General features: G+C 41.0%; 1 protein-coding gene across 1 annotated transcript in view; it reads right to left on the bottom strand.

The window, feature by feature from the left end:
• Positions 1 to 1,889: 1,889 nt before the first annotated feature.
• Positions 1,890 to 25,700, bottom strand: part of SYTL3 (synaptotagmin like 3) — a 28,361-nt gene continuing 4,550 nt past the window's right edge. Inside the window, exons 3-15 of the mRNA XM_084261547.1 lie at positions 25,245 to 25,309; positions 22,527 to 22,578; positions 21,114 to 21,186; positions 20,105 to 20,177; positions 16,608 to 16,732; positions 12,814 to 12,957; positions 10,277 to 10,455; positions 7,998 to 8,100; positions 5,847 to 6,017; positions 5,562 to 5,646; positions 4,289 to 4,397; positions 3,197 to 3,402; positions 1,890 to 2,069 (exon numbers count right to left, since the gene is read on the bottom strand). Coding sequence (XP_084117673.1) covers positions 1,942 to 2,069; positions 3,197 to 3,402; positions 4,289 to 4,397; positions 5,562 to 5,646; positions 5,847 to 6,017; positions 7,998 to 8,100; positions 10,277 to 10,455; positions 12,814 to 12,957; positions 16,608 to 16,732; positions 20,105 to 20,177; positions 21,114 to 21,186; positions 22,527 to 22,578; positions 25,245 to 25,309 — 1,513 coding nt within the window. The 3' untranslated portion in view covers positions 1,890 to 1,941. The remainder of the gene's footprint in view (positions 2,070 to 3,196; positions 3,403 to 4,288; positions 4,398 to 5,561; positions 5,647 to 5,846; positions 6,018 to 7,997; positions 8,101 to 10,276; positions 10,456 to 12,813; positions 12,958 to 16,607; positions 16,733 to 20,104; positions 20,178 to 21,113; positions 21,187 to 22,526; positions 22,579 to 25,244; positions 25,310 to 25,700) is intronic.

Consider the following 25,700-nt stretch of genomic DNA (forward strand, 5'->3'; position numbering starts at 1 on the left):
CTGTCAGCTGCAGTTGAGAAGAGGGGTTGTAGAACTCAGGGCTTTGCAAGCAACCTGTGTACAGGGCTGCAGGCCCTGCTCTTTGTCCTTGGTCTCCGCCCCCCACCCCTGCGCACCAAAGAACTGACACCGCCTCAGGCCTCCTTTGTGCAGGAACGGGGCTTTCTCTGGTTGCTGCTCTCAACTGCAGAAGCGCTGCAGCGATGGCTCAGAAGTGTGGCATAGGGACACCGATCCCCTCTGCGCGTAGCAACTAGGCAAATGCTCCGTTGGAATCCAAAACACGCCTGTGCGTGCGTTCCGGCTCCACTACTGATCAGTTAGGCGTAGTATTTATAACCCATGCAACACGTGGATTGCACTAGTGGAAAGGGAAGTAATAGTTTTGCTCTGTATATTTTGTTACTTTTCAGATTTAATATGACTTGCATCTGTAAAGAATGCCTCAATGCCACTGTAGTCTGACACAGTGCAGCTGATTATTTGCTATAAAGCATTATTTGTAAAGATCATTTTTTTACTTAATGAAATCTGTTATATGTACACATGATCCAATATATACAATTTTACTGCACCTATTTTTCTAACAAATTTTCTAATTTTTTAAAATGTTTGATTTAAAGTTTCAGACTCCAAAGATGAAGGGACTGCTTGTTTATATCACAGTTGTATTCTCTCTAGTAGAGAGCATTTCTGTGACCATTCCTTTCCCACTAATCTCCCCTTTTCCTTGAAAATCTGTTAGAAAGTGAGATACAGTATGTTGTCAGCTCTTCTCTTCCATTTACAACATCTATGCTGCTTTATACTTGAGTTGAATCTTGTGTGGTTTTGGGTGGGTTTTTTTTTATTTGCAGCAGCAAACACCTAAATAAAAGATCTGCAAAGTAACAAAGGACTTGGAGTCAAGTGTTTCTTGAGCAGGGTGTATTTGTGTAAGGGGTGCTATAACTCTTTTTGTTCAAGCTTAGCATATGAATCCCTCTGTCTGAAGGATGTAAGAGTTAAAAAGCCACATGGACCTGGAAAGGAAGCAGGGAGAAAACCTGTGGTAATGACCAGTGTGACTGTTTTGACCTGAGTCCCAGGGCAGAAGCACAGAGCAGCTGCAGCAGCACCAGGTACAGCTGCGGAGGGGAAGATGAGACAAAGTGAACTGATACAGGGGTAGAAACTACAGCTCTGCCAGCTCACATCAATAAATAAGTTTAGCTAAAGTCTTGTCCTGTGGTATAGCATGTGGCACTGCCTCACATCAGCAGCTGGGAAGAATGGAAATTACATCCTACAACTACACTTACTCCCTTAGCTGTTGTCCCTCCTGCTCAGGGAAACTTTATACATTTAACTGGCTTTAAGCACCATGGTACAGAACATGGGTGACAGGCACATGTGGCCACAGCTTTTTAGGGTCATGTGAAGGAATATACTGGGAGGGTAACACTCCGAAGCACAGAGATGTTGGTATCACCCAGCTGCAGCAAACAGGTGAAGAGAAGGTTGTTCTCCCCTTCTCTCTGAACATGTATGAAACACCAAGCTCAGAGTGAAAGGATACACTGTTCTTAAGGAAACTGTTATTTTCTCTAAGTATTCCCCTCTGGGATTAAATGAAGTAATTAGTTCTGCTGTGCAAAGAAATGGGAGTAGCATCTGGCTATTGTTGCTGTGTTGGCATAACGCATTTCTAACGGAGTTTGTCACTCCTGAAGAAACCATCCTAACCTTAAACTCCAGCCAGAGACACAGATACCAAAGCCTTAACTCTTGGAGAAATAAAAACTTCATGATGTCACATGCTTTCAAATGCATAATGTTATTCCCCAAAAGCTGGAGTAGGTACTGTTAGAGCATACCTTGCCCCAGACCTGAAAGGTACACGCCACTTGAATTTAAAACATTGTACATGGGGGGGAGAAAAAGTTGTTGTGCAGTCATCTCTCAGGATTTAAAGGTTTCCTTATTTGACTGCAGTGCAAGTGTAAAGTCCATCCACGTGTTTGGGCTGTGGAGCACTTCCTGCCACTGCAGCACTGACTGAGAAAGGTCTGTACAGCCAAGCGACTCCTCTGCAAGAAAGCCAAGAGAGACGTTAACTTTTCACGTGGTCCTACCCAGCTGACAGGTAACAACCAACCCGCTTCTCCCACTCCTACGGCAGTTCTGCAGCTCCTAAGGCTTTACTTGTAATAAGCTGCTTCAAAAACAACACTTCTGAAGCATTGTTTACACCCTGTTAAGCTAGGATCACTCACTGTCAGGTTGCAACAAAGAACAGTTGTTGTGGTTGCATGATGGGAACGCAGAGGAGCGACTGTGCATGCTAAAAAGAGCAAACCAGCACCAAGCTGCCTGCTCAGTGCATCTCTGGTGCGCTCAGTGTGTTACTAGGCTTTGGGCCAGGATAGCCATCTTCACTCAGCAGTAGGGAGTCTCTGCTCTACAGAAAGGAAAACATGGGGTAGGAGAATCAAAAGCCATTCATGAGGAAGCAGTGAGTTATTACTAGGGACAATATGCCTCTGAAGCTCTCTGGGAAGACAGGAGAGACACTGCCAGGTAGTTCTTAAGTGACAATGCTTCCCTGCTCAGGGAGCAGTGAAACAGAACGGGGCCTGCTTGGTGAGCAGGGGGCTGTTTGGAAATTTCTCAGCCTTGAGAGAGAGCTCACTCCTCCTAGAGCAGAGTGATCCCACTCAGATGTGGAATGGCCCCTTCTGAGCAAGTGTCCCTTTCCCTATCCCCCACTGATTGGATTGATTGGAGGATGCGAAGTAAGCACAAATACAAGCAAGAGAGGAGTCTACCAGAGCATTAGTTCATGTGCTTCCTTTTGGTGAGACAGCATTTAAAGTCAGCCAACTCAAACGGCTCAAGGAACACGTGTTAAGAAGCACACGCGGAGCTTTGGCTGAGCTCACCCCACCCAGCCTTTCCGTGCCTGGCTGCTGCAGGGCCTGGCTCTGGCCCAGGCAGCTCCTATACTAACCAGTGGCTTTCCTGAGAATTCCCCCTGACAAGACAGCATCAGCTCCCACAGGATGACAGCTCAAGTTGCTTAGGCTGGGGGCCGGTGCTGTATGTGTAGGCAGGTGCCAGCAGGTAATAAATAGCACAGTGGAAATATCATTATTTAGCATGTAAACTAATGAACTTTACCCAAACTGCCTTCAGTTTTTAGCAGTAGATTACTTACTTGCACCAAGCTTGGCTCCTCCTAGGAACTGAGCGCTTGAGCTGAACGTTGACTGGTCCCAGACAGTCAAGTGTAGACTTGATTGCTGTAGCTGAGCTGGGGTAACACCATCAAAGGCAAACAAGTGTTTCCACTGGGGACAGGCTTCTTTCTTGGCAACAGGAGACTTTTGCTTCACCTCTCCTTGGTCTGGAAGGATAAGGCACCTTCCCAAAAACAGTTAAGAGTTCAGCAAGGTTACTGATTTCTCAACCAAAACCCAGAAGATTTGCAATAAACCACTAGGGCCCCTTGGTTTGCCTCAAATAGCAAAAAAAGTTCACTAAGTGCAAGGTAGACCACGGTGCTAGCATGTTTATTTTGGGACTTGCTCCTTTTCCTGTCTGCATTCAGCGTGGGTGCAAGTAGGCTCTGCTGGCCTGCTCTTCCTTTGCTGTCACTGGCTGCTGAAAGAGTCTTTCCACCCCATTCTGTTACCCAATACCACCTGAAACTTGCCTTTCAGTAGATTAAATGCTCACCCATTTCACCAAAGATAGGAGCTACAGCAGGTGAAATGACTTTATGAGATGCTGTAAGCACACCCCAGAATGATGCTTCCAATGGCACCTGACACCCCCCAGTTGGAAAGTAAAATGATCCCACATAGAAGCTACTCAGCAAATTGAAGAAAAATGCTGTTCCTCCTCTTTTAAAATGCCTGGAATGAAGAGGGTAAGTGCTCCATTTCCAGTGTAGCCAAAGCTATAACTCTGCAAAGGCAGAGACGAAAATAGGAATGAAAATACCCTCTTGGTTTGCACTTTCCCCCCCCCCAATATCTAAAAGCAGATATTTATGGTTGAAGTCTAAATTTTAATGACATTAGTAAATCCTTTTTATTTAGTGAATCCAGTTTATTAAGGACTGAAAGAGCAGGTGGGACCTGTCACCACCCTGCTGGGTGCTGCTGTGCAGACACCCACATGCCACTGACTAAGATGAGGACGATGCCACTTTCACATGCCAGTCTCCTGCTGAGAACATGTTAATACAGACATCTGCACAGAATGTCACTGCATTCTCTACTTGAAGCATTAGCTCTGTACATACCCTTTAACAAATGAGCTCGGCAGTCCAGCAGACCTCAGCACTGGCAAGTTCTTGGCCCCAAGTATCATAACCTGCAGCTGGCAGTGGGGGTGTCCTTGGTCTTTTTTTCCTGCAACAGGCACATTTGCCACATGAAATAACCAGTGAGTTCAGCTGAGAGCTTAAGATGCTGCTGTAAGTCAGTAGGAAGCTGCCTAAGCAGCACTACTGAGAGAAGGGCTCATAGTGCTGCATTAGGATCGTTTGAAAGATTTTAATCTGCTTGCACAGTGCGTGACGTGCACACAAAGAGGAGTAAGCTGTGAGTAGCTGGTTGCTTTGTGATTTCTGTTCCAAACACTGAGCTTTCTGTGGTGTTTGTGAAAAGTAAACACAGGGCAGTACCCATGGGAGCATTCCTCTGAAACAAAACCAGAAGGCAAGAGAAACAGCGAAACCCCCAGTGTGACCCAGCTCCTCTGTCAGAGCTCTAGGTGTAGAGCAGAGACCCAATACACAGACATGTGTGGAGAAAAAACAGAAGCAAGCAAACTGGTAACTTTGGGGTCATTTGGAAAACAAAAGGGGACAAAATTAACCTAAGAGCTAATTATATCTTCCTACTGGTTTCTACCTGCTACTATGGTCCTGAGCACAGAGAGCATTACTAGAGCTCTGAGCCTCTCTATGCCTCACTGTGACCTAGATAGGTAAGGAGAGCAAGGTTGTCCTATCGCTCTTCCCCAAAGTGCTTTGCTCCAGCAGTAGGTGCTTGCTCTGACACACTACAGCAATGCTTAATATACAAGAAGCCTTTCATCACCAAAAACTAAATCCCAACTGTACATTTTGAACCTGACATCTTCCAGGTGAAACAGTCTCCAACATGAGACCAGGGGAGGAAGCCAAGGGGGCTGCTCTGGCACCCTCACAGCCATTTCCCTTCCACCTTTTCCCTAAATTGGCAGTCTCTGCCTTTGGCAGTAAAACTGCTGCATCACCTCCTGAAAACAGTCTACTGGCAACACCACGACAGACACAAGCGGCCAAACAGCTGGGTGCATGATACTGCTGCCATTATAATGTAGAGCCTTTGTTGGCATTAAGAACTAAAAGATGAAGTTGGGAAGTGGTTGGATTTTCATTAATTTAAAATATAAGACACCACAAACCACCATTTGCAACAGCTGCTGTAAACTCCACACTGGAAAACGATATGAACACCTTGTCAGTTCTTCATTAATCCCAATTCTTTCCTAGCCAAGGGATCCATGTCTGCTGAAACACTTTATACCTTCACACTGGGCTGGGACCAATAGTCTTGCAGACACAAGGAGTTCGCCGCTGTACTGGATGAGATCATCTTCAGGCTTGTCAAGCTGAAGAAAGGGACAGAGAAATCTGCATTACTGCGAGCGTTCTGCTCCACATCTTCCCCTCAGTTTATCTGTGTTTGCCACACATCTCACTAATGGGCTGGATCGACAGCATCTTTCTTTCCATGGTCTCAGAAGGGTGATACAGCTTTCACGACACCTTGCTCTTAAGATACAACCACGCACAAAAAACTCATAATCACCTTGGGTTTGAGCTGGTACCACTTGAACAACTGCATCGAGTCCTCTTCAAAATTCCACACTGCCAGTGGAATCACCACTTCCCCCAAAAACACCCTGTGCTTGAGCGCTCCTGCATGCCACACGGAGATCTGAAGCTGCCGACTTCCCAGCTGGGAGTACTCGATCTTGTACTAGGAAGACAAGCAGCATTTACAGGGTGGTACACAGGATGAACGCAGCCCCCTGCCCACAACCTGCCCACAGGAAGCCCAGCCACAGCCCAGCTGAAGGCATCTGGACACAGACAGAACCATGTTATCTCACTGTTCTGCAATCTGCATACTACCCCACTACTTAAATGCTAAATAATGTTCATCCAAATGCAAAACAACATTCCAGGAATACCTTGACCTGCCTTGCTAAAGATTGCAATTATTAATTCAGAACTTTAAATAATTCTTGGCCATTTTTTTCCTTTTTTTTAATAAATATTCTGGTTTTGACTCCCAGCAGAATTTGTCTGCTCTGGAGGCCACTTCAAGATTAAGATACCTAATGAAGGTGCTAAAACTTCCATTTGGGTCAGCAGACATCTACTCAAGGCAGTCAGCAGGGACAAGGAAGTAATTCAGTTGCCCACAAATTAAAGCCCTGATCCACTCCCAAAACATAGTCAGAGCCCTTTGAGACATAGTTGGGTATCTAATATACCCAAAAGACTGGCAAATGATACCCAGCCTACAAGTGACCTGCCTGGACTGAAAGCTGGACGCCATGGCATGGACAAGGACACTGAGACACACATTTAAGCTGCTGACTCACAAGCTGGGTGTATGGGGCTAATGACCCTGGGATCCAGTGATTCCCAAGAGCACCTACCCACCTCTGGCACATGCAGCTGCCTTAATTTGCAGCTGAATCCCACTGAGTTGGGGCTCAGGGTCATGCTGTAGTTCATCTGGACTAGTGCCATGCTCTTTTATCCAGAGTAGCAGAAATGGCCAAGCTAATAAAGTAACTTAAAAAATTTTTAACTAAACTACCTTTTGCGTTCATGCAGCTCTCCCAGTTCCTGGGAGTTCTTTGTGACTCTGGCATTGAAAAGGGACTATAAAATTATGACCAAATATTCCAAATTAAGGCTCTTTTTCTCCCAAGTTAAACCCTATACACAGACTTTGGGCTATATGGGAATTACATACAATACATAATTCTCCTTTTGTTGTTAACGAATTTTAACAATGGTCTTTTCAAACATGTTGTCTGCCTCTCTCACTGCAAACTCTTGATGCTGATACCCATGAAGAGACAAAGGGAACACTGAAACTTCAACGAACAACAGAACAAGTTTGTCCCACCATGAACCTGGTTTCCTGTCTCCTCCAAGACAACATGTTACAGAAGAACTCATCACATTATGTGCTACCACAGCTCACTGATGCACAGAAAAAAGAGCTTGCAGTGATCAGAGTACAAAACTGGAGCTGGGAACAACTAAACTCATACAATCTCTCCCAGCTGACAGTGCTTGACTTAAGCTTCACATTTCATTAATTGCCTCTGGAGTAAGAATAATGGCTCCTATTTTCTACACCTAGTTTTACATGGATGCAAGAAATAATACTGCAAGGCATTAAGGAATTAAAATCATAACTCCTGTTCTCTGGTGGGATTATTAGTGTTTGAAATTAGACACCTCAAAGAGATGGCCTGGTATCAGTTGCATGGAGGAAAGGAAGCAGACAATGTTTGAGAGGTGGCCAAATTCAGTTAGCATTCAGCTAACTCCCATGGCACAGGCAAAAGGGGTCTCAGTTAGAAGGGATACCTGTGTAAAATACTAACTGCTCTGCAATGCACCCACTTCCTGAACGTACAAAGAAGCGTGTATGGCAGACACGTTACTTTTGCTATAAGGTAACTCAGAACAACATTGGAATTCATTAAAAGTGTTTTCATAGGCAAAGGCTAATGGATGCAATTTACTGTTGTAACTCCAAAAGCATTTTCTCTCATTCAGACTGAAAAAACCACCATTTTAAAAATTATTCCTGTCAGTGACTCCTCGATTTGCCCCATTAGGAGGATTCTGAACTCGCAGGATTGTGCATTACAAAAGGAGATGTTACCATGGAAAAGCACACTGAGAGGCACACAGCTGTACCCAGTACCTTCAAGGTCTCATCGAATTCTGGATCCACGGTGTTCTTCCTGACAGCTGTCTTCCGCTTGCTGCGGGGAGATTTATCAGGAAGCAAATAAACCTTAACGTACCTTGTAGACAAAGAGAAGGATATATGAGAAGTGACCAGGAGGAGGGAAAAAAACCCAACCTACTTAAGAAAAATTCATCAGATAAAAGGAGGATTTTTGTCTTAATCCCTACAAAAATGTATTGATTTTGTCTTTTTCCAAACAATAAAATGGTAAGTTGTGATTTATATCCTTTCTTGATAAAAGCAGACATAATAAAAAGGATCCCTGGGTATCATTCAGCTAACGTGTTTCACTTCTAGTTGGCAAAGGAGTAGGGTCTGAACAGGCATTATTTGTTTTCATCCACTTGGCCTCTGATAAAATAGCCACCAAGGAAGTCGCCTGGCCAATTGTAATGACAGTTTTATGATGAAAACAGGCAGCATGTTATGTGCTCAAAGAAAAATCAACTCAATTAACTTTAGAATCACCACTGCATGTTAACTAAGGAACCATCTCTTCTTTACAACACCAAGTACCACTCAGCGAAATAAAAGGTATAATCATACCAATAATACATAATAACTCATATCTTTAAAATGTTAATTGCTATAGCAGCCACTAGAGTGAAAGGGGGAGATTGTCTAAAGTGCTCAAAACTGCCCTAACATTAATGAAAAGAAAACCAATAAAAAAAGTATCTGGAAGCTGAGTGGGACCAGTATCAAGGACCCTTGAATTGACCCTGGACCCTCATTCCTAACAAAGTTTCTCATGTGTAGGTCACATGAACATTAATATCTCCCTTACTATGAGTTCAGTGGGCTGTATTTCTGATTTGGCTTCAAAACCAAAGAGTATTAGCAACAGTGCTTGCTCACAGCTAAGCACAGCAATCAAAGGAGTCATTGTTAATATAACAATAAATATTTTAAAACTGTACTTGTATACATTTCAGATAATATGATTTAAATGAATTTTTAAAAAGCTGCTTGATTAAATAAAGTAACAAAAATAAACTGAATAAATAACAAAATCAGCTTTACCTCATATAATCAGTGCAGAATTTATACATCTTTCCTATTCTTTCCAAACTTATCTGTAGGTAAAATTGCTTTTAAAAATATTCAGGTACTAGAAGCTTTGGCTTTTGCTCTATCACTCCAGATCAATTTAATTAAAAAGTAGTCAGACTTCAAAGCAGTTAACAGTTAAATAATTCAACAGGTTTTAAACATCAGTTACAAGTCTGCTTTGCGATGTGTTGAGCACACTGCCTGTGCTTCTTTCTGTTGGCTTGGAAACCCACAGAAATACATAAATACATAAATATATACCAACAGAGAACACAGTGTACACTGCACAGCATTTCCCACAGTGCCTTTCAGGCTTCCTGCAACCATTTGCCTCACTTTATCACCAGGGGACTTAAAAGAACCTTGACCCACTTCTGAAGAGCTCCCAAACTACTCTGCTTCATAAGCTGTTGTTCCAGCAAGGCTCCTCCTTTCATCACCAAGCTCATCTTTATGACTGGCCTCTGTGAGATGCACAAAAGCCACATTCCTCCTGAGTGAAGGTGGCTGCAACTCCCCAATTCCAATGTGGTCACTCAGGTGCCCAAACACAGTGTGACAGCAGAGGCAAGAACAGGTAGTTACGTATTCTACCTGGTGATTTTCTATGAATGGCTGGTGCATGGTCAGAGAGGATTGTTTAGTAACATACAAACCATTGAGGCTTAACTATCCAACCAAAATTTTCTATAGCACATTTTGCCTGCAGAAGCAGGTATTTCTTCCTCTCATATTTTATTGTGCTGCAGTATCTGAAATTTCTATTCTTATTATGGAAGGTGGAAGCACAACAATAGCATAGCAATCACCCACAGTGAGTTGTGTTCCTAATTCATCTACTGACATCTCATGTTCTAGCCACTTTCAATTAACTGCTGGGGAACAACTTAAGAGCTAAATTCTGAACAGCCATTCTTGAGACCCAAAGGTGCTCAGCAACACAGACACCAACCTGCTCACAGGCAGGGAAAGAGACAATTACTAGCAGAAAATGGTCAACACAGAATTAATGCTGGTATGAAACCTGTTTGTCTTGCAGCGTGCACATGTAAAAAGGGCTGGTATATGTGTTGGGTGTTTGGAAAGTGCTAACATATCAATCAATTTCAATCACAACACACAAGGATTTTAAAACCAGAATATTCTCCTTATTCTTTTCTCCTCCACAAAATACTTACGGGTTGCACTTTTTCTTCTTCTCTTCCCCATAAGCCAGATTCTTGCATCCCTTGATGCAAATTTCCAAGATGCAAGCTTTGAAGATGTATCTTATGGCAAACTCTATTTCTCCTGTGACATTAGCCTTGCCAAAGTTGCCAGACTCAGTGCAAGTGCTGTTAAGGCTAAACAAACTCCCCTAAGAAAAGACAGATGTTTGGGAAAAGTAGCTTCAGATCAAACATACATAGCTCATAGTAGGATACACTGCCAAGATGTTATGTTCTGTCATGTATTAAAGGAAACAAAAAGTGGCCTTGCACATCCAATAATATTCTAGACGATGCCCTGATTCCATACCAAAATGACATAATCCATATTGTGGCAAACTGTTGATAGAGACATCCAGTCACCACATGTTGGTGCACAGAAGGTGTTTCCCAGCTCGCCTTTGGGGCAAAGGTCTGGATGCTGTCCATCCACATGTATAAACAGCAGTTGTGTCTAGCATTTACAGAGGCCACAAGACTGCAGTGAAGGAAGAGACCATAATCCTTCCTGTGGCTCTGCAGAGACACAGAACTTCTGGTGCTATCCAGCCTTCGCTGTAACAAATTATCAACTCAACCAATATATCTCCATTAATTTATAATGATGTTCTTTAAGGTAAGCCCTAGAAACTTTTTAAATAGCATGTGTCACAAAGGCACAACTGTTGTGATTAATCTCACAGCAACACTGCCCTAGATTGGTAAGATATCTGTGTTAGATCACTCCTCCCCCTGAAAATAAACACCAACCCACACAGGGCTGGTTAACCAAGGAGTTGCATTGCACAAGCCAGCAGCCAGGAGTGCAGAGTGGTGTTTATAAGATCATTGCTCCCTTCCACTCAGATGCTCTTCTTTGTTTCTGCCGCTTGCCAAATACTCATTTTAAAATTCACACCAACAGCTTAATTAGATTAAAGAAGCTATCTACCTTATAAGCTCTGAGTAACATACAAACCCTATAAAAGAAGTGTCAGAGTGCTTACTGAGGAAGTTAGAAGTGGTGTTAGGATTGTTTTGACCTGATGCTTGCTGCATGTAATCTTGCTCCTGCCACAAGATGCTTATCAGCGTAATCCATCTCCCTTGCAGCTTTGTTCAGCTCTGCTCTTTCACTCACTGACATATTTTTATTCATCTGACCACAAAATGCTAATTTTCCACCAAAATCTTTCATGCAAAGGAAAGCAAACAGATTTTTGTTTCAGATCATATCCCTAAAAAAGTGTTCTGCAAAAGTCCCTAACACTTGTTTCACAGAACCCTGTATTTATTTAGAGAGGATGCAGAGGTGTTGTGAATAAGGACGTTTGGAATGAGTATCACTACATATGTCTCCCACCTGATCAAGAATGACATATTCAACACAGAAATCATTCATCCTTTTGGTTCAGTGTGATTTAGCAATGACTTCATGTATTGCAATCCTGCTGACATGACTGGAAACAATGCCATCTGACATTTCAGAAGATACATATTCATGGAGCAGTCACCAACATCCAACATGCACCCTTAAAGGGAAGTTTAATAGAACTTGACCTTCCCTTTTATAAGGGAGGAGAAAATACTTTTTAAGCCTGTTTTAAGCCTGAACTGTCTATATCCCAGTTCAAATGGCTGTCATTAGAATCACAAATACCATCCAAAACTGTTTATCTATTTGTCAGATTAACCCCTCAGACTCCACAGTGCAGTAAACCATGAGAGCCCACCATGGTCCTTGTGTGTGTTTACACTCCTGTGTAAAGTGAGCACAAAGGTTGAATTTTGATGCCCTAGACGTCATTTTAGTTCCTTTCTTTACACCATCATTCATGGATTCTTTGGATACTTCACCCTGCTTAACCTCATCAGTAACACATAGACATTACCTTCCACAGTTAATCACAGAGTCTTTAAAGAATGTGCTGAATTCATTTACAACTGGCTTCCTTCTCTCTCATTTACAGTATTCAAAATTCCATCCATCAGAAGAGGATTCAATGCCATCCACTAAACCTATGAACTGCTCCCCTGGCTTCTGTCACTGTCAGTTTCCTCTTCATTCACTGACATTCTGACATTTGAATTTCCACTGACATTTTCATTACCAAAGTTCTGGCAGAATAACAAAACCCTTTTGTTAAATCAAATTTTAAGGGAAAAAGCTAGCTGCTGGGTTTGAAAGAACCATGTAACTATCCCAAACCTAATAAAAAATGAGAAGAATGTTAGCTGCATTTGCAACATTCTGAGGAAGCACACCTGTCAACTATTCATTATTAGGGGATATAACCATCAATTATCCATTATTAACTTGGTTTGGCTTGTGCTACAAGGAAGTTCACGACATTACTGTGAGGACTGTGCCAGTGGCAGTCAGTTCTTCATAAGATAAACACCTAAGTAAAATTCCTCTTTCATTTTGTACTATAATCCAAAATACACTGAAATTTTACACAAGACCTTAGCCTTTGTCTCTGTTCCCATTAGGCACCTGCTCTGTTGTGCTTCACCCTTTAACTTACGTATTTCCTGCTGTCACAGAAAACTGTATCGCTTGTGGGGCTGGTTGTTATGTCCTCTTCCTCACTGCTATTCCTTTTGGTCAGAACTCCACTGTCATTTTGAGTCCCAGTGATGAGCTGCTGAAGACTGGGCGTGCTTTTAATCTGTAAGAAATTCAGAAAGGCATTCATTTTAGTTACAGAAAAGTGTCTGGGTTCCTTCAGGAATGCTATCAGGAGAAAATTCAGTAAATAGCTACAATTCACCTTGCTCAATGTCACACAGATTGTACACTTTAAAAGATAATTTAGTAACCTAATTTAAATGTTGATTTACAACTCTCTCATCACAGCTAGTACATTTATTAAATTGATAATTTTTTAAAATAAACATACCACTACCTAATCTAAGGACCAGTACCATGGCAATTACCAACAACAGTCTACTAATCACACAGCAAAAGTAGCAATGCACTAATGAAAGGCCTTATTGACCTTTAACAAAACAGCAATTTTGGAAGAAAAAAAAGATATCTTGCCTTCAGGAAATTAAAAATAGTATTTTGTATTACACATGACACATGCCCATGTATACCTATACAAGAATGAATCTAAGTTAAAAGAGACTTGAAAATAGAATCAGACTTAAAACCTCATACTTAGCTTTGATTATAGAAAAGGTTTACATTTTGGAGGTGTTCCTGACTTTGCTTTGACTAAGTCCATTCACTTTTCCAATTTTCCTATTAGGACCCTAATAATTTGTGGAAAATTAAGACATATACTAGCAAAACTCCTTGAGGTTTACTGTCACCCACCTCTGTTACCTATAACTACAGTTAACAGAACCAAGTGCCAAAAGACTAATACATGTGAGTAGACATATGCTGAAAATAACTTTTTGGCTCATTTTGGTGTGCCACTACCCTGGATAACACAATCTATTCAAAGTATGGTCACAGTTCAGTGGGTAGGAAAAGAGTGAGGCAAGAAATTTTACATGGTTAGGATCCAAGAAAATAATTTCCTTTTTAAAAAATTACATAACAGGGATTACCTGGAAGACTAGAAGGAAGATAGTGTGGCTGAATCAACAAAAAGGATGGGGACTTATTTGCACAAAAGAAGCAGATAATGGTTTAACAAACCTGGGAACCCCTCCTGCACAATCAGCAGATACCCCTAAAGAATGAGGACAACAGAAGAGATAATATATTGAGATTACCTCTTAAACAGGACCTGCAAAATCCAAACTGTTATGCTGTTGCTATAACTCACAGAAATTGTTATATGTAGTAACTGCTCTACCTTAAGAATAGGTGTAAGAATTAAGTTCCCTTGTGGGAAGGAACAGACAGAAAAGGCATTCAGAATATAGTGTCAAAAAAAAAAACCCCTCACCCAAAGCTTCATAATTCTCAGCAGAGAAACTGTCTTCTGCTCTATAGAAACCTGAAACATCACCCCTTTCACTTGCTAATGAAAACCTACTACACAATGAATTTTAGCTTCTACTTGGATCAGAAAGACTTCTCTCTCTGCTAAACAGAACAGAAATGATTGAGAAGGTAAAACCTGTGCTACCAGCGCTAACCTTAGTATCAGAACACATAAGCAAGACTCTCACCTAGCCCAGCTCTAACATCTGCAGCATCCTGCACCCACTGTTCCAGGAGGGGTAACCCACAGCTACCCATACACCACAGACAGCTCCCAGAGCTTGCACATGTCTGCCTGTTCCCCCCATGGGGAGTGGGTAACTGCAGTTCCTTTAATGAACTTAAGGGATTCTGATGGCAAGAGGCCCCATAAAACCCTATTTAACTTCCTACACGCAGATTTTACACTGGCTGGCAGTTCTTGCTATTACTACTGAAGTTAAATATAACCTCTTTCAACTTTGACCTGAAGGAACCAAGCTCTGAACTATCACAAATCTGGAGAACTTACTTAAGAAACAGAGAGTGCTCCTGAGACTGAAGTGATGCCCCAGGCTTATACCCCACACGTTCAAAATGGCAGTTACACCTACTACATTTCAGTCATTCCTAGGAAAACATGCAAACTTCTTAGGGAGGAAAAATACTGTTTCAATTCACCCTCTGAAAAAGAAAGTTTTCTGGGGTGCAAATCACCACAAGTGAGATTTCTACATCATATTTTGTTATAAATTTGAGTAATTAACCTGTTTAAAGCAGGTTCTGTCCCTAAACTTAAGTCATTGCTGTAGTAAGGATGTAAACAGCTACCCTTATTAAAGGAAAACAAGAATGGAAAAAACATTGAAGAATACTGCAATAGTACCATTGACAGAGATTTTCTTTTTTTTTTCCAAATCACAGTAGTAAAGGCACAAAACACCATCAAATAAGTGCAGGGACAGACTAGTAAAAATTTCCTTCAATATTAAAAAATGTAAATGGCAGAGATTAAATTCATGAGAGGGAAAAAAAAGATCAACAGTAATTCTAGAGAAACTGAAATTCTAGGTTAAATATCATTAACTGGTTTGAGTGAAGCAAAACCTCCCTGACTCAGAGAAATAGTGCTCTGACACACAAACAACATTGAACTCTATCGTTCAAAATCTGTAATGCAAGGGATGGACATTAATTAACTTCTAAATCTTTAAATGGGCGATTAAAAACCCACACAAATAATTTAGAATCTGCTACTAATACATTTCTCAAGCCAAAGAATCCATACCCATCTTTTCAACATGACAAGATGTGTGTGATCAGCATGCAGTGAAGCACAGTTTAAGTTAAAATTATCTCCAACTCCAATGGTTTTTTCTGCATTAAAAGAGCAGTGCTCTGCCTGTGGAATAATGTCAGTCAGCATTGTTGCCCATTTTGTTTACAATATTATTGCATACAAAGATACCCAAACTAATTTCATAGAGCTCACAGACCTTTCTGGGCCAGTTCAAGCCACTAGTCCCTGAGGTCTGACATCCTGTCTCTTTCATTTATCAACACTTAACACTTCAGAGGAAAGTGAAAAGTGTGCAGCAAGGGAGCTGTGAGTAATATTTGCCATGAGATTTGGCCCAGAGCAAAAGCTTTTCTCAGCATCTATTTCAGGCATTTAGCAGACCACAACCATCTCATTCAGACAGACAAGGCAATTCAGTAAGTACCAACTACATGGAAAATTGAGTACAGACAAAGTTCAGTCACTTGAGAGCTGAAAATGTACAAAAAATGTTCAGTGTAACTTTAAGGCAGATGTGACATCATCTTTAGCCCTGTGCAACTTGTGGAAAAACAGATGACTGGATTTTTCTCAAACTTCTCAAGAAAACACTGAAAGCTAGAGACTGTAACCAAAGCAAAAGGAAAAGGGAAGTTGCCCAACAACTGACAGCAGTCAGCATTTTCTCCTTGCCAAATTAAAAAGTGCTCAGGAAGCGTCAGGATGGGTTTTGGATGGTCATAGCATGGTCCTGTTCAGCAGCAAGAGCAGCAGGACCAGAGACAGAGCACCTCCCCGCAGCTCAACAATCACACAGAGCAGACATCAATCAGCCTGGAGAAAGTCTGTGAGCACCCAAGACAAAAACAACCCATCCTCCCCCTCCTTACATGAGGGTATTCGTAAATTCTCAGTCTAACATTTCAGCTCTGGGCTGAGATCAAGTGTGCAGACTCAAAAACCTTGCGAAGAATCAGGATCCTGGCCGTGATCAGTGAACCCCAGCTCAGCCCTGCTCAAATAATAAGATTCCACCTTGCAAGCCATTACTCTTACAAATATATTCCATTCCTGAAAAAGCCCTTACAGCTAGAGACTGTGTATAATAATATGGATACCCTGCTTGTGATGTTGATGGCAGTGTCAGACTGGCTCCTCCTTTGCTTCCTTCTTTCCACATTCTGCCCATAGTCTGTGGTTAGGAGACCTTTGTCAGCCATATCATTCTGGGACTTAGAGATTTCTGAAGTGAAAACAAAGAGACAAATCACTATGACAAACATTGCAAAGCAATCCTGTAGATTTATAGGATAATTCTGTAGTCTTCAAACTTTCACCTTGCTATTTTAGTATTAATCTGTGAAGAGCAAGAAACAGATGTGAAGGTAAGTGCTTGTCCCATTTTTATAATTATATTTTGCCTACCTAAATCCTTTCTGCTCTTTCAAATGGAAATTATACCCCTTGCTTCCTGTCATTATAGCTGCTGGAAGGAATTGCTGTATGCTATCAAATACTGTATGCTATCAAATGCTGTTTCCTTTGCAGAAGTAAGCTACCACAGTCCCTATATACAGTTTAATTTGTAACGCAGCTTGGTTGGGTTTAGGATAAAACAACAATATAAAGTGACATGACAATGGAAATTAGAAAGCAGAGCATATTGGAAAATACTTAGATATTTAGCCAAAATATGGATGAGAGTTATTACAAACTCTGGTCCCAAACCACATATAATTTGAAGAATCTAAGTTTTAAGAACGTAAGTAGCCCTTCCATCACTCATAGAAAAGCTTATGTCCACACTTATTGAATTAGCACTTCAATAATATCTAGTTAATTGTCAAATCAATCTATTTGGACATTTAGTGCACAGCTTTTTGCTTCTTATTCTGCAGGGAACAGTCAGAACTTCACTTAAAGGGAAGGGCAGCACCCACCCGTGATTTCTGAAGTTGAAAACCAGCAGGCTTGGCAGCAGACACTGCTGTACATCCCAGATAGTCTCTCATGAAGAATTAATAAGTTATAAGTGGTACATGAAATAGCCATCATATGTTTAATTCATACAGAAGAAATGAAATGTTTCTCTCTCAGTGTGAGCCACTGTGGAGGAACCTCAGACAGCAGACACTATGTCATTATGCTATTCAAAAACAACAGCACAGCAAAGTGTGATTTTTAAAGCCACTTTGGGTTAGTTTTGTTCTTAGCAGCAATCAGTCCTCAGATGTTTACTGTACTCTGTGTACACCATTAAGGCATCATGTGACATGTTCATAGGCAGGCTCAATTAAATCATCTCTGACTGTAAATGAAACCAGGTTTTTAAAATACACAAAGAAATCAGAGATTATAAGAGAAACTGGAGTGAGAGATCTAATGGAGTAGATACAATCTGAGTAGCTTTACCAGCAGTAGAAGCAAAAACACAACCTTGTCACACATAAAAAGCTGAACAGGTTCCAGAACAGGTTATTGTGAAGAAAAAGAATGGCTGTTTGGTTTTTATATCAATTCCTCCTTTGGCTTCTCTACCCAAATGGCCAGTAAGGACGGACAGTATCTCCAGTGCCAAGGGCGATCCCTACAACAAACTCCTCCTACATTCACCAAATGGCAAACACTGGATTATAATCTCCTGTTGTTTCCAAACCAGGCTGGAACAGGAGGTTAACAGAGTAAAAAGAAGACTGTACAGCAGTGGCACTGCGCTGAGAGGGCTAACCCTTTGTTCCTGCTGCTCTCAGACACACACATGCACTGGCTCCAGTGACACAATCAGAGGCATAACAAGGTTCTCCAGGTTTATTTACTGCAGCACACAAGAGCTGGGTGTATTAAATACCTCTGCAAACCAGGACTGTTGTATCTGGATAAGATATAGAATGCTAACTTTAGACACTCGTGACCAAAAGCATTTATCAGCACAGTACCAGGTTTCATTAAGAGGCCACATTGTCTGGAAGAGCTGTTTTCTTAAGTCAAGAAACCCAGGTCCTTCTCTCTGTAAGGCTTCCTATACTTTCTAATTATTGAGTTCAGAGATTCCAACAGCCTGTTATTTTCTCACAAATTAAAAGGCTCTGCCCTAACTGTAGGTGACAGTACCTGAGTGGGGTTTCAAATACAGCTGAACTGAGCTAACAACTTTCTTACACCACTCCCCCCGCCCTCCACCCCCCCCCCCCCCCCAAACAGTGCTCCTGGCCACAAGGGCCAGCATCCTCTGTTGTGCAGGCTCCAGCATATATACCCTACCTTGAGCCTATTTAACTCACCAAACCAGCAGAAAAGTACTTAGGTGTTTTGTCTGGGTTAATTAGCTAAATCAGTTTCCAGAGCGGTCCAGACACACCGGTGCTATCTCAAGTTAAACAGCAGCAGCATAAGGACAGAAACAGAGAAAGGAAAGATGTGGGGGAAGTCGGACCTTCCTCTTCATAGCAGAGAGCTATTAAATTAGCTTGCTGCAGTCCAGACAGCCTTTACCAGTAAATGTGGGGTATGACCAGGCTCCAAACTAACAGAAAGCAGAAGAAGTTACTTTGTATCCAGTTCTGTGCTGCCTCAGCTAGCTATTTCCAGTAACAAAGTACCCTACGCAAGCCTACACTACACTTCAGGAGAGTTAGCCATCCTGTCCCTGCATAGCTTTCTGTTCACACAGACACAGTAAATCTGTGCAGCTAAAGCAGAGCCAGCCTTTATGATGAGTAGAAGAAACTAGAGGAAAGACCAAATGAGAGCGAAGACAAAAGTTGGGGAGAAAGTCAGAAAGTCACTAAACCCAAAATTACTCAGGTCTAATCTCACATTTGGGGTTGTTCAAGATGAAGTCAGTAAGAAAACACTACAATTCATTCAAATACATGCAAATCTGAAAGCCCCTGTAATCTTTATAAGGTTCAGAAGTTGTTTTCCTCTGGTCACTGATGCCTTTAATTTGTTCTTCGCAAAGGCTGGCTGTCCTCAAAGCAGCTGCCCTTACAGGTGATACACCCTAAAGAACAGCTGGCAGTGTGAGTGGAAGGAACCAAAAGAATCAGTTGAAGAAGGAACCAAAAGAATCAGTGAAAGAAGTGCTGTTAGGACTGGCTGGCTCTTAGAAACATTCACTGAAGGAAAAAAATAAAACTCACCCAACTAGACAGACTGAGAAAGAGGAAGGAAGCCCTCTTGAGAAGTGACACTGAATGAAAAAAAACAACTCTACTTCCATTGCATGATAGATTCTTTGACAGGGTCAGTTGAGGGTCAGTCAGATAACACAAAGGTCACTGCAGTAGAAAGTGGTCACTGCTCTGTGCTAATGGGAGTCAAATACACTGAACACCCAGTTAACTTCAAACTACACACTTTTTTCACAGTTCTGCAAGAAATGGATTCTGTGTTGGTATCATCACCTTGTTAAAGTCTAAGAATACTGAAGGAGAATTAGACTTACTGTATTATTTTTCAGGCTGGCTCAGTCTTGGCAATAGTAATTTCACCTGTTACTCAATAACCTTTTTTTTTTTTCCTTAATAACTATCTTTTAACCAACAATTTTTCCAAAAAGTTGAAACATTTGACTACAGTACTCTAGAATGACAAAGTAGTGAAAGCTACTTACTTTTTATATGTGTTGTGAGAGACAAAAACAAGTTTTCCACAGATTTATTAAAGCTTTTAGACTGACTGAGTGCCTGCAAATGGGAGAAGCCAAGAGTAAGAAAACACCAAATATTTGCTGTTTTGAAGTTTCCACAATCACATCTCTACAGACCATGTAACAATCAGATGGTCAGGCTGCAGCCCTTGTGGAGACAAACACACCTGAGGACACACGTTGGCAGGGTTGAAAACTGTATGAAGATGGAAAATAATCTTTTCAGTTCCTTACTCTTTGCTGTTTAAGTGGAACCCCTTGTAGGAAGATCACACAGCAATTTCATAAATACAACTAATTAAATCACTGATTTGCTGCAATGTATGTAATATTCAAGTGGGTAAGTCCCATCTATTACAGATGCTCCTGTGCCTCTGAATCAAAGTTTTCATCAAACTCCAGGTAAGCACATATCAGAATGTTTGCAGAATTACAATGGGCTTCAGAACCAGGCTCTGAGGAACCAGTCCAAAATGAACTGAAATCATAACCTGGTGTGATTTTGGTGAGCTTGGAACCACGTCCTGCTATTCTGCCCACGAGAAACTGTAATGCAAAGGCAACCAAACTCCCTGGTTTTGACTCAGTAATGAAAGAAACTCATGGAATGATCACTTTATAAGTGGCTATAGACTATCCTAGGATCATGGAATCCTCCAGGCTGGAGGGGAGCTCAGGGGATCTCAGTCCAGCCTTCCTGTAGCAAGGTACCAAAAATCAGGTGCAGTATTCTAATGTTAAGTAGAGGGCATCAGAATACTTCCCTCAAAAACTGTAAACTAATTGCAAGCATCCCTCATGATAGCCTCTGACCTTTCCAATGCAGCATTAAAAAAACATCCCAAAGAAACAGAAGGCAGGATTTATACAGCAATATGATGCTAGAGCTGCTGCTATTTACTGCACTTCTGTGGTTGACCTTTTCATCTGAATTACACCCTAAGATGTACACTTGTATTTTGCAGAGACTTACATTTACGGTTGTGTTGCTTCCTGCTGTGGAATCTGTGAAAGGAGGTGGAGTTGGAGGCACAACAGAAATTTTACTAGAAATATAAGAGACAATAAACAGTGCAAGAATTATTACATTATGCTAATAGATGGATAAATAAACCATATCCATGCATAGCACTGTTACCTGCCTCTCCTGCAATCTAAAGATCTGGGTTGAGATCCCACATCTCTGAGAGTTGTGGCACAGGCTCATTCCCTGTTTGTAAGAATTAGGACTACCATTCTATCTGCTCAATATTGGTCTGTTCTAGGCAGAATTATTAATTTGAAACAATCAGGAAGGTCTAATTTAGGACAGGCTTCCTAGACTTCTATATGGTTGGCAGTATTACAACACATCCCAAGTGCTAAAACACAATTCCTGTCTAACACTCCCCATCTCTGTTTCAGAGATGTTTTCTGAAAAGAGTAACCTTTATTTACAATACTAAAAGGAGCCTTTCTTGGCTGGGCCCAGAGCTGTAAGAGCCCCTTTGAAGCATTCCAGCCATTTCATCTGTAGTAAATAGCCCCCATCTCTATAAAGATCTGTTGTTACCTGGCTGATGCTGTTATCATGGCACAATCACAGACCCTAAAGGCAGCCGGTGAACTTCCTTTCTGATTCTCTTTTAACATATCCAGGCAACAGCAAGCCCTGGTTAGGATCATACCTACCTGACTGTAAGTTTCTGTCTTATGCAGCTATACCTCACCAGATAATTATCATAAAACTGAGGCTCTCTCTTTGTATCTTAAACTTCCTTTTTTCTTTTAAGGAAAAGAATCTATTTTATACAATATAGCTTAAGACAGCTGTTATTTCATTAGATAGCACTAGTAATAACTTAAGTATGGCCATGCTTAGGCCCCAAGTCAAAGAATTTATTCAGCATAAACAAGACTTTTTACTTGTTTCAAGTTTAGTAAGTATCTTACTGAATACAGACCTTCCTGTATATTATTTATTTTAAATCTATCAAATCCACAGTCTCTCTCATTGAGAAAATAACGAGGCTATTGGTATTATACCTAGAAAATAACTTTAATCTCTGATCATTTAAAAGTAGCATGTAAATTTCAAAGCCAATGGTGTAAACACATATGCAAAAAATATAAGCACATATAAAAAAATGTATGGCTCTTCATTTCAAGTAAATAAGAAACTTACTTTAAACATAGTACTTTTTTTTACTTGAGACCTTTCCTATGGGTGGCTGAGAGATAAAAGTGGCAATTTTTCTAAGCTTTTACCATTTGTAATCAAAGAGCACTGAAATTTGGTTTTTATAATTAAAAACCCCACAAACTGCTGGCTAGCTTATAGCATACAATATATCACCTAGGCAAACCCTCAGTGTCCAAGGACCATTTGTCCTTTTATGAGTCTTACCTCAGATTCTGATAAGATTTCAAGAGCTTTGCACCAACTGTTTCATGTCTGCCTGTGAAGGAGATAAAAAAACCCCAACCAAACACCCAAAGGTCATTTTGCAACAACAGCAGTTACTAACACTTGTATAATGCTTTTTAAAATCAGTGCCTTTCAGGAACTGGCCTGTATTTACAAAAGGTCCTGCACATGTAAGTCAGGGGTGAAATCAGCCCTCGACTGACATATCAGCAGAGGTGCCAAGCAACATGCACGTTTCTCCTGTATCACAAACTCTACTTTGGAAATTTCACCTTCACCTCTTGCAGGTGACACGTTCAGACCAGCTCCTCAGACATGCTGTGTGAGGACAATCACGTGTGGACGCAGACAGGCCCATACCTCCAGGTTGCTAAGTGCTCTCAGCCACCTGAGGCCCAGGAGCAGGCACTGCACAGGCCCACTGCACTGAAGCACACTCCAACCATCCAACTCAAGCACTAAGCAAAGCCTGGAAACGCGAACAGGAGTAGGCACGTGCTCACCTCTTACATCTCAGGCAAATTCTTTTCGCTCTTCCTAGGAGAGATCTGAGCAATCATGCAAATGACTAGCTCAGACACGTGCAAAGCCCTTTGCTAAGGGCATCCCCCTGGGGGAACAGCAACCAGGCCACATTCCTCAGGTGAGCAGCCACACCAAGGAGCAAGCACTCCATGAGGCACAAACAATGAAGACTTACAAAAGGTCTGTTTGCTCTGAGTGAGCACAAACAGAAAGAAGGGCTAAATGCCTGTACCAAATGCCCACCTGACAATACCTGGAGTGGCTTTAATCACCAATCATTCCTAATACAGAGCGCAGCACGTGATCCATGCTTTGCTGAAGATGTCATTAATTATAACATATTAGTTTACAAAGTAGCAGACCTTCATGGCAATAGAAACAATAACCAACTTACTGACATTACAAATTTCAACCAGAACTCCAGGCTTAATGCTCTGTTATTAATAAAGAATAGTTGGTATCTTCAGTTACTGTAACATTAAATGATTTCTCAGTTTTTCAAATTTCTTAGTCAGTAAAGGCAATATGCCTTTTAATGAAAATACTACTTTTATTCTTTAGGTAGAAGCTACACAAAATTAAAAAGTCACATCACCGTGTGTGTTATTTTTACTCTGCGACACAACAAAACTTCACTGTAACATGTAAATCTTCAGTTAAACTTACTTTACAGTGAATACTTCACTTGTGTTGTATTTTCAAACCAAAAGAGGGCACTGTCTCCCCAGGCTTGAAGGATACCTAACCACGGCAGCTGCACTGTTTCAAAGTTTGCCAGCTTTTAAGCTCCTTCAATTGTATCAGTTGGCCTAATCAAAAGAAACTAAACAAAACACCTTTCTCCCTGCAGGCTTATATTCTGAATATCCTTAGAATTTTGTGTCTTCAACAATATTACTAACAGCCCAGCTAAGCAAAATGCTTCAAGCACCCACAAAGCTTTGATAATGCAAGGTGAGCACCCATTTATTTTACTGGGAAGAGGGACAGGTGGTACCTTGCAATACCAGATTCAGTGCCTGAAAACAACATAGCATTTTTCAATAACTGAGAGAGATTATTAAAAACAGCAGCTTTAGGCTCAATGAAAAGAATACAACATAAAGTCATTAACAATGGTTATGGAATACAACTGTACTTTCTCTAAAATAAGTAATTCTGTTAGCCAGAATGGAATTCAGTGAAACCTTTCAAGTTCTAAGTGAATTGTTTTAGCATGACCTGTAGCTCAGTTTCTTAATATGCTACCTACTGCCTTTCTTGAATACTTATTAGCCCACATTTGCCTGATTACATTCTTCCATATAAATTTATTCTTATTAAAGTTTCCCTTTTTACCAGCTTTTCTTAAGTCTAGATAGATGCAGATGCTGGAAGTGAAACTGGAGCATTTAGCTACAGTCAGGCACAAAGCGAGATAGTTGCCTAACTGAAGTGGCACTTCAAGGGAAAGAGGAAGGAAATACTCTCTGCCTCATTTAGTCACTGTAGGTGAAAACGGAGAGTAATAGCCCTCTGGTTACAGAAACACATTCCCCATAGGGTAATCCATCCACAACCTCTATAATTTCTTTCAGGGCTTTGTATTTTTAATTGCACTGAAAAGATTGAACACAAGGCAAGGGCTCAGCTGTAAAGAAGCAGTAAGCATAGAATCATAAGTCACTTCCAGCTCAAGATACTCTACAAGGATCATCAAGCATTTAGTGCTCTGTTGATTTATAGATATCCATTGGGGGGTGGGGGTAAGGTAGTATTTTATTCTGTCATTTCTTTAAGCTTTAGAACTTTCTCAGCAATAACAATCAATGTTTTAACTTTGATAACAATGGATGCAAGATCATTTCCTTCCTACACAGATATTTTAACATTTCTATATTTATTTCACGTCAGCATTTCTTAGAAGCCTTACACACTCATTAATTCACACTGATACACTCAGCAACTTTCTTATTATTTATACAAAATCAATTATAATTTTAAATAATTCAAAATGCATTCTGCTAGCTTGTGATCATGTTTTATTTAGTGCATAAGACAAATGCACTGCAGGATAACTTCTAGCAAATCTCGCACCAAGGGGAAGAAATCTTAAATACAGTGGCAGGCTACATTCTATGTTTCACTGAGATGAGGACTACCCATCACAAGACAGTCTGTTCCAGCGATTACCTTCACCTGGATATTTCTTTGCTCGTTCCTCAAAGAACCATTCACCAGCCTTTACTTTCACATCTCTGAAAAACACGTAAGAGACATTTGAATCAACATCTTCTGAAGTGCATTTCTTCAAATGTTTGACAACCCTTTAACAATCCTTTTAGTCCTACCACAAAACTAGGACTTCATGACTGCTCGCTCCATTGACTAAGTCTGCAAACAAAGGATTCCTCTCCTCCATTATTTCCCCCTTATTTGCTAGGTAAAACTGCCCAAAGAATGCAATACCTACTGCTCTAGGCATTGCTCTGAAACTTGCATTTTGTTGTCTCCAACTGACTTAGATGAAGTTTGCAATCTGAACTCATCCATTATTAGAGAAACAGAAAGAATTTTAACTAAGGAGAAGATTCTCTGGGGTTTTCAGGTTCTGAATTCTCATCTAAATAATATTCTTATTTTTAGGCT

Source organism: Gallinula chloropus, assembly GCF_964237585.1.
Source record: "Gallinula chloropus genome assembly, chromosome: 3".
In the NCBI taxonomy this organism is placed as follows: Eukaryota; Metazoa; Chordata; class Aves; order Gruiformes; family Rallidae; genus Gallinula; species Gallinula chloropus.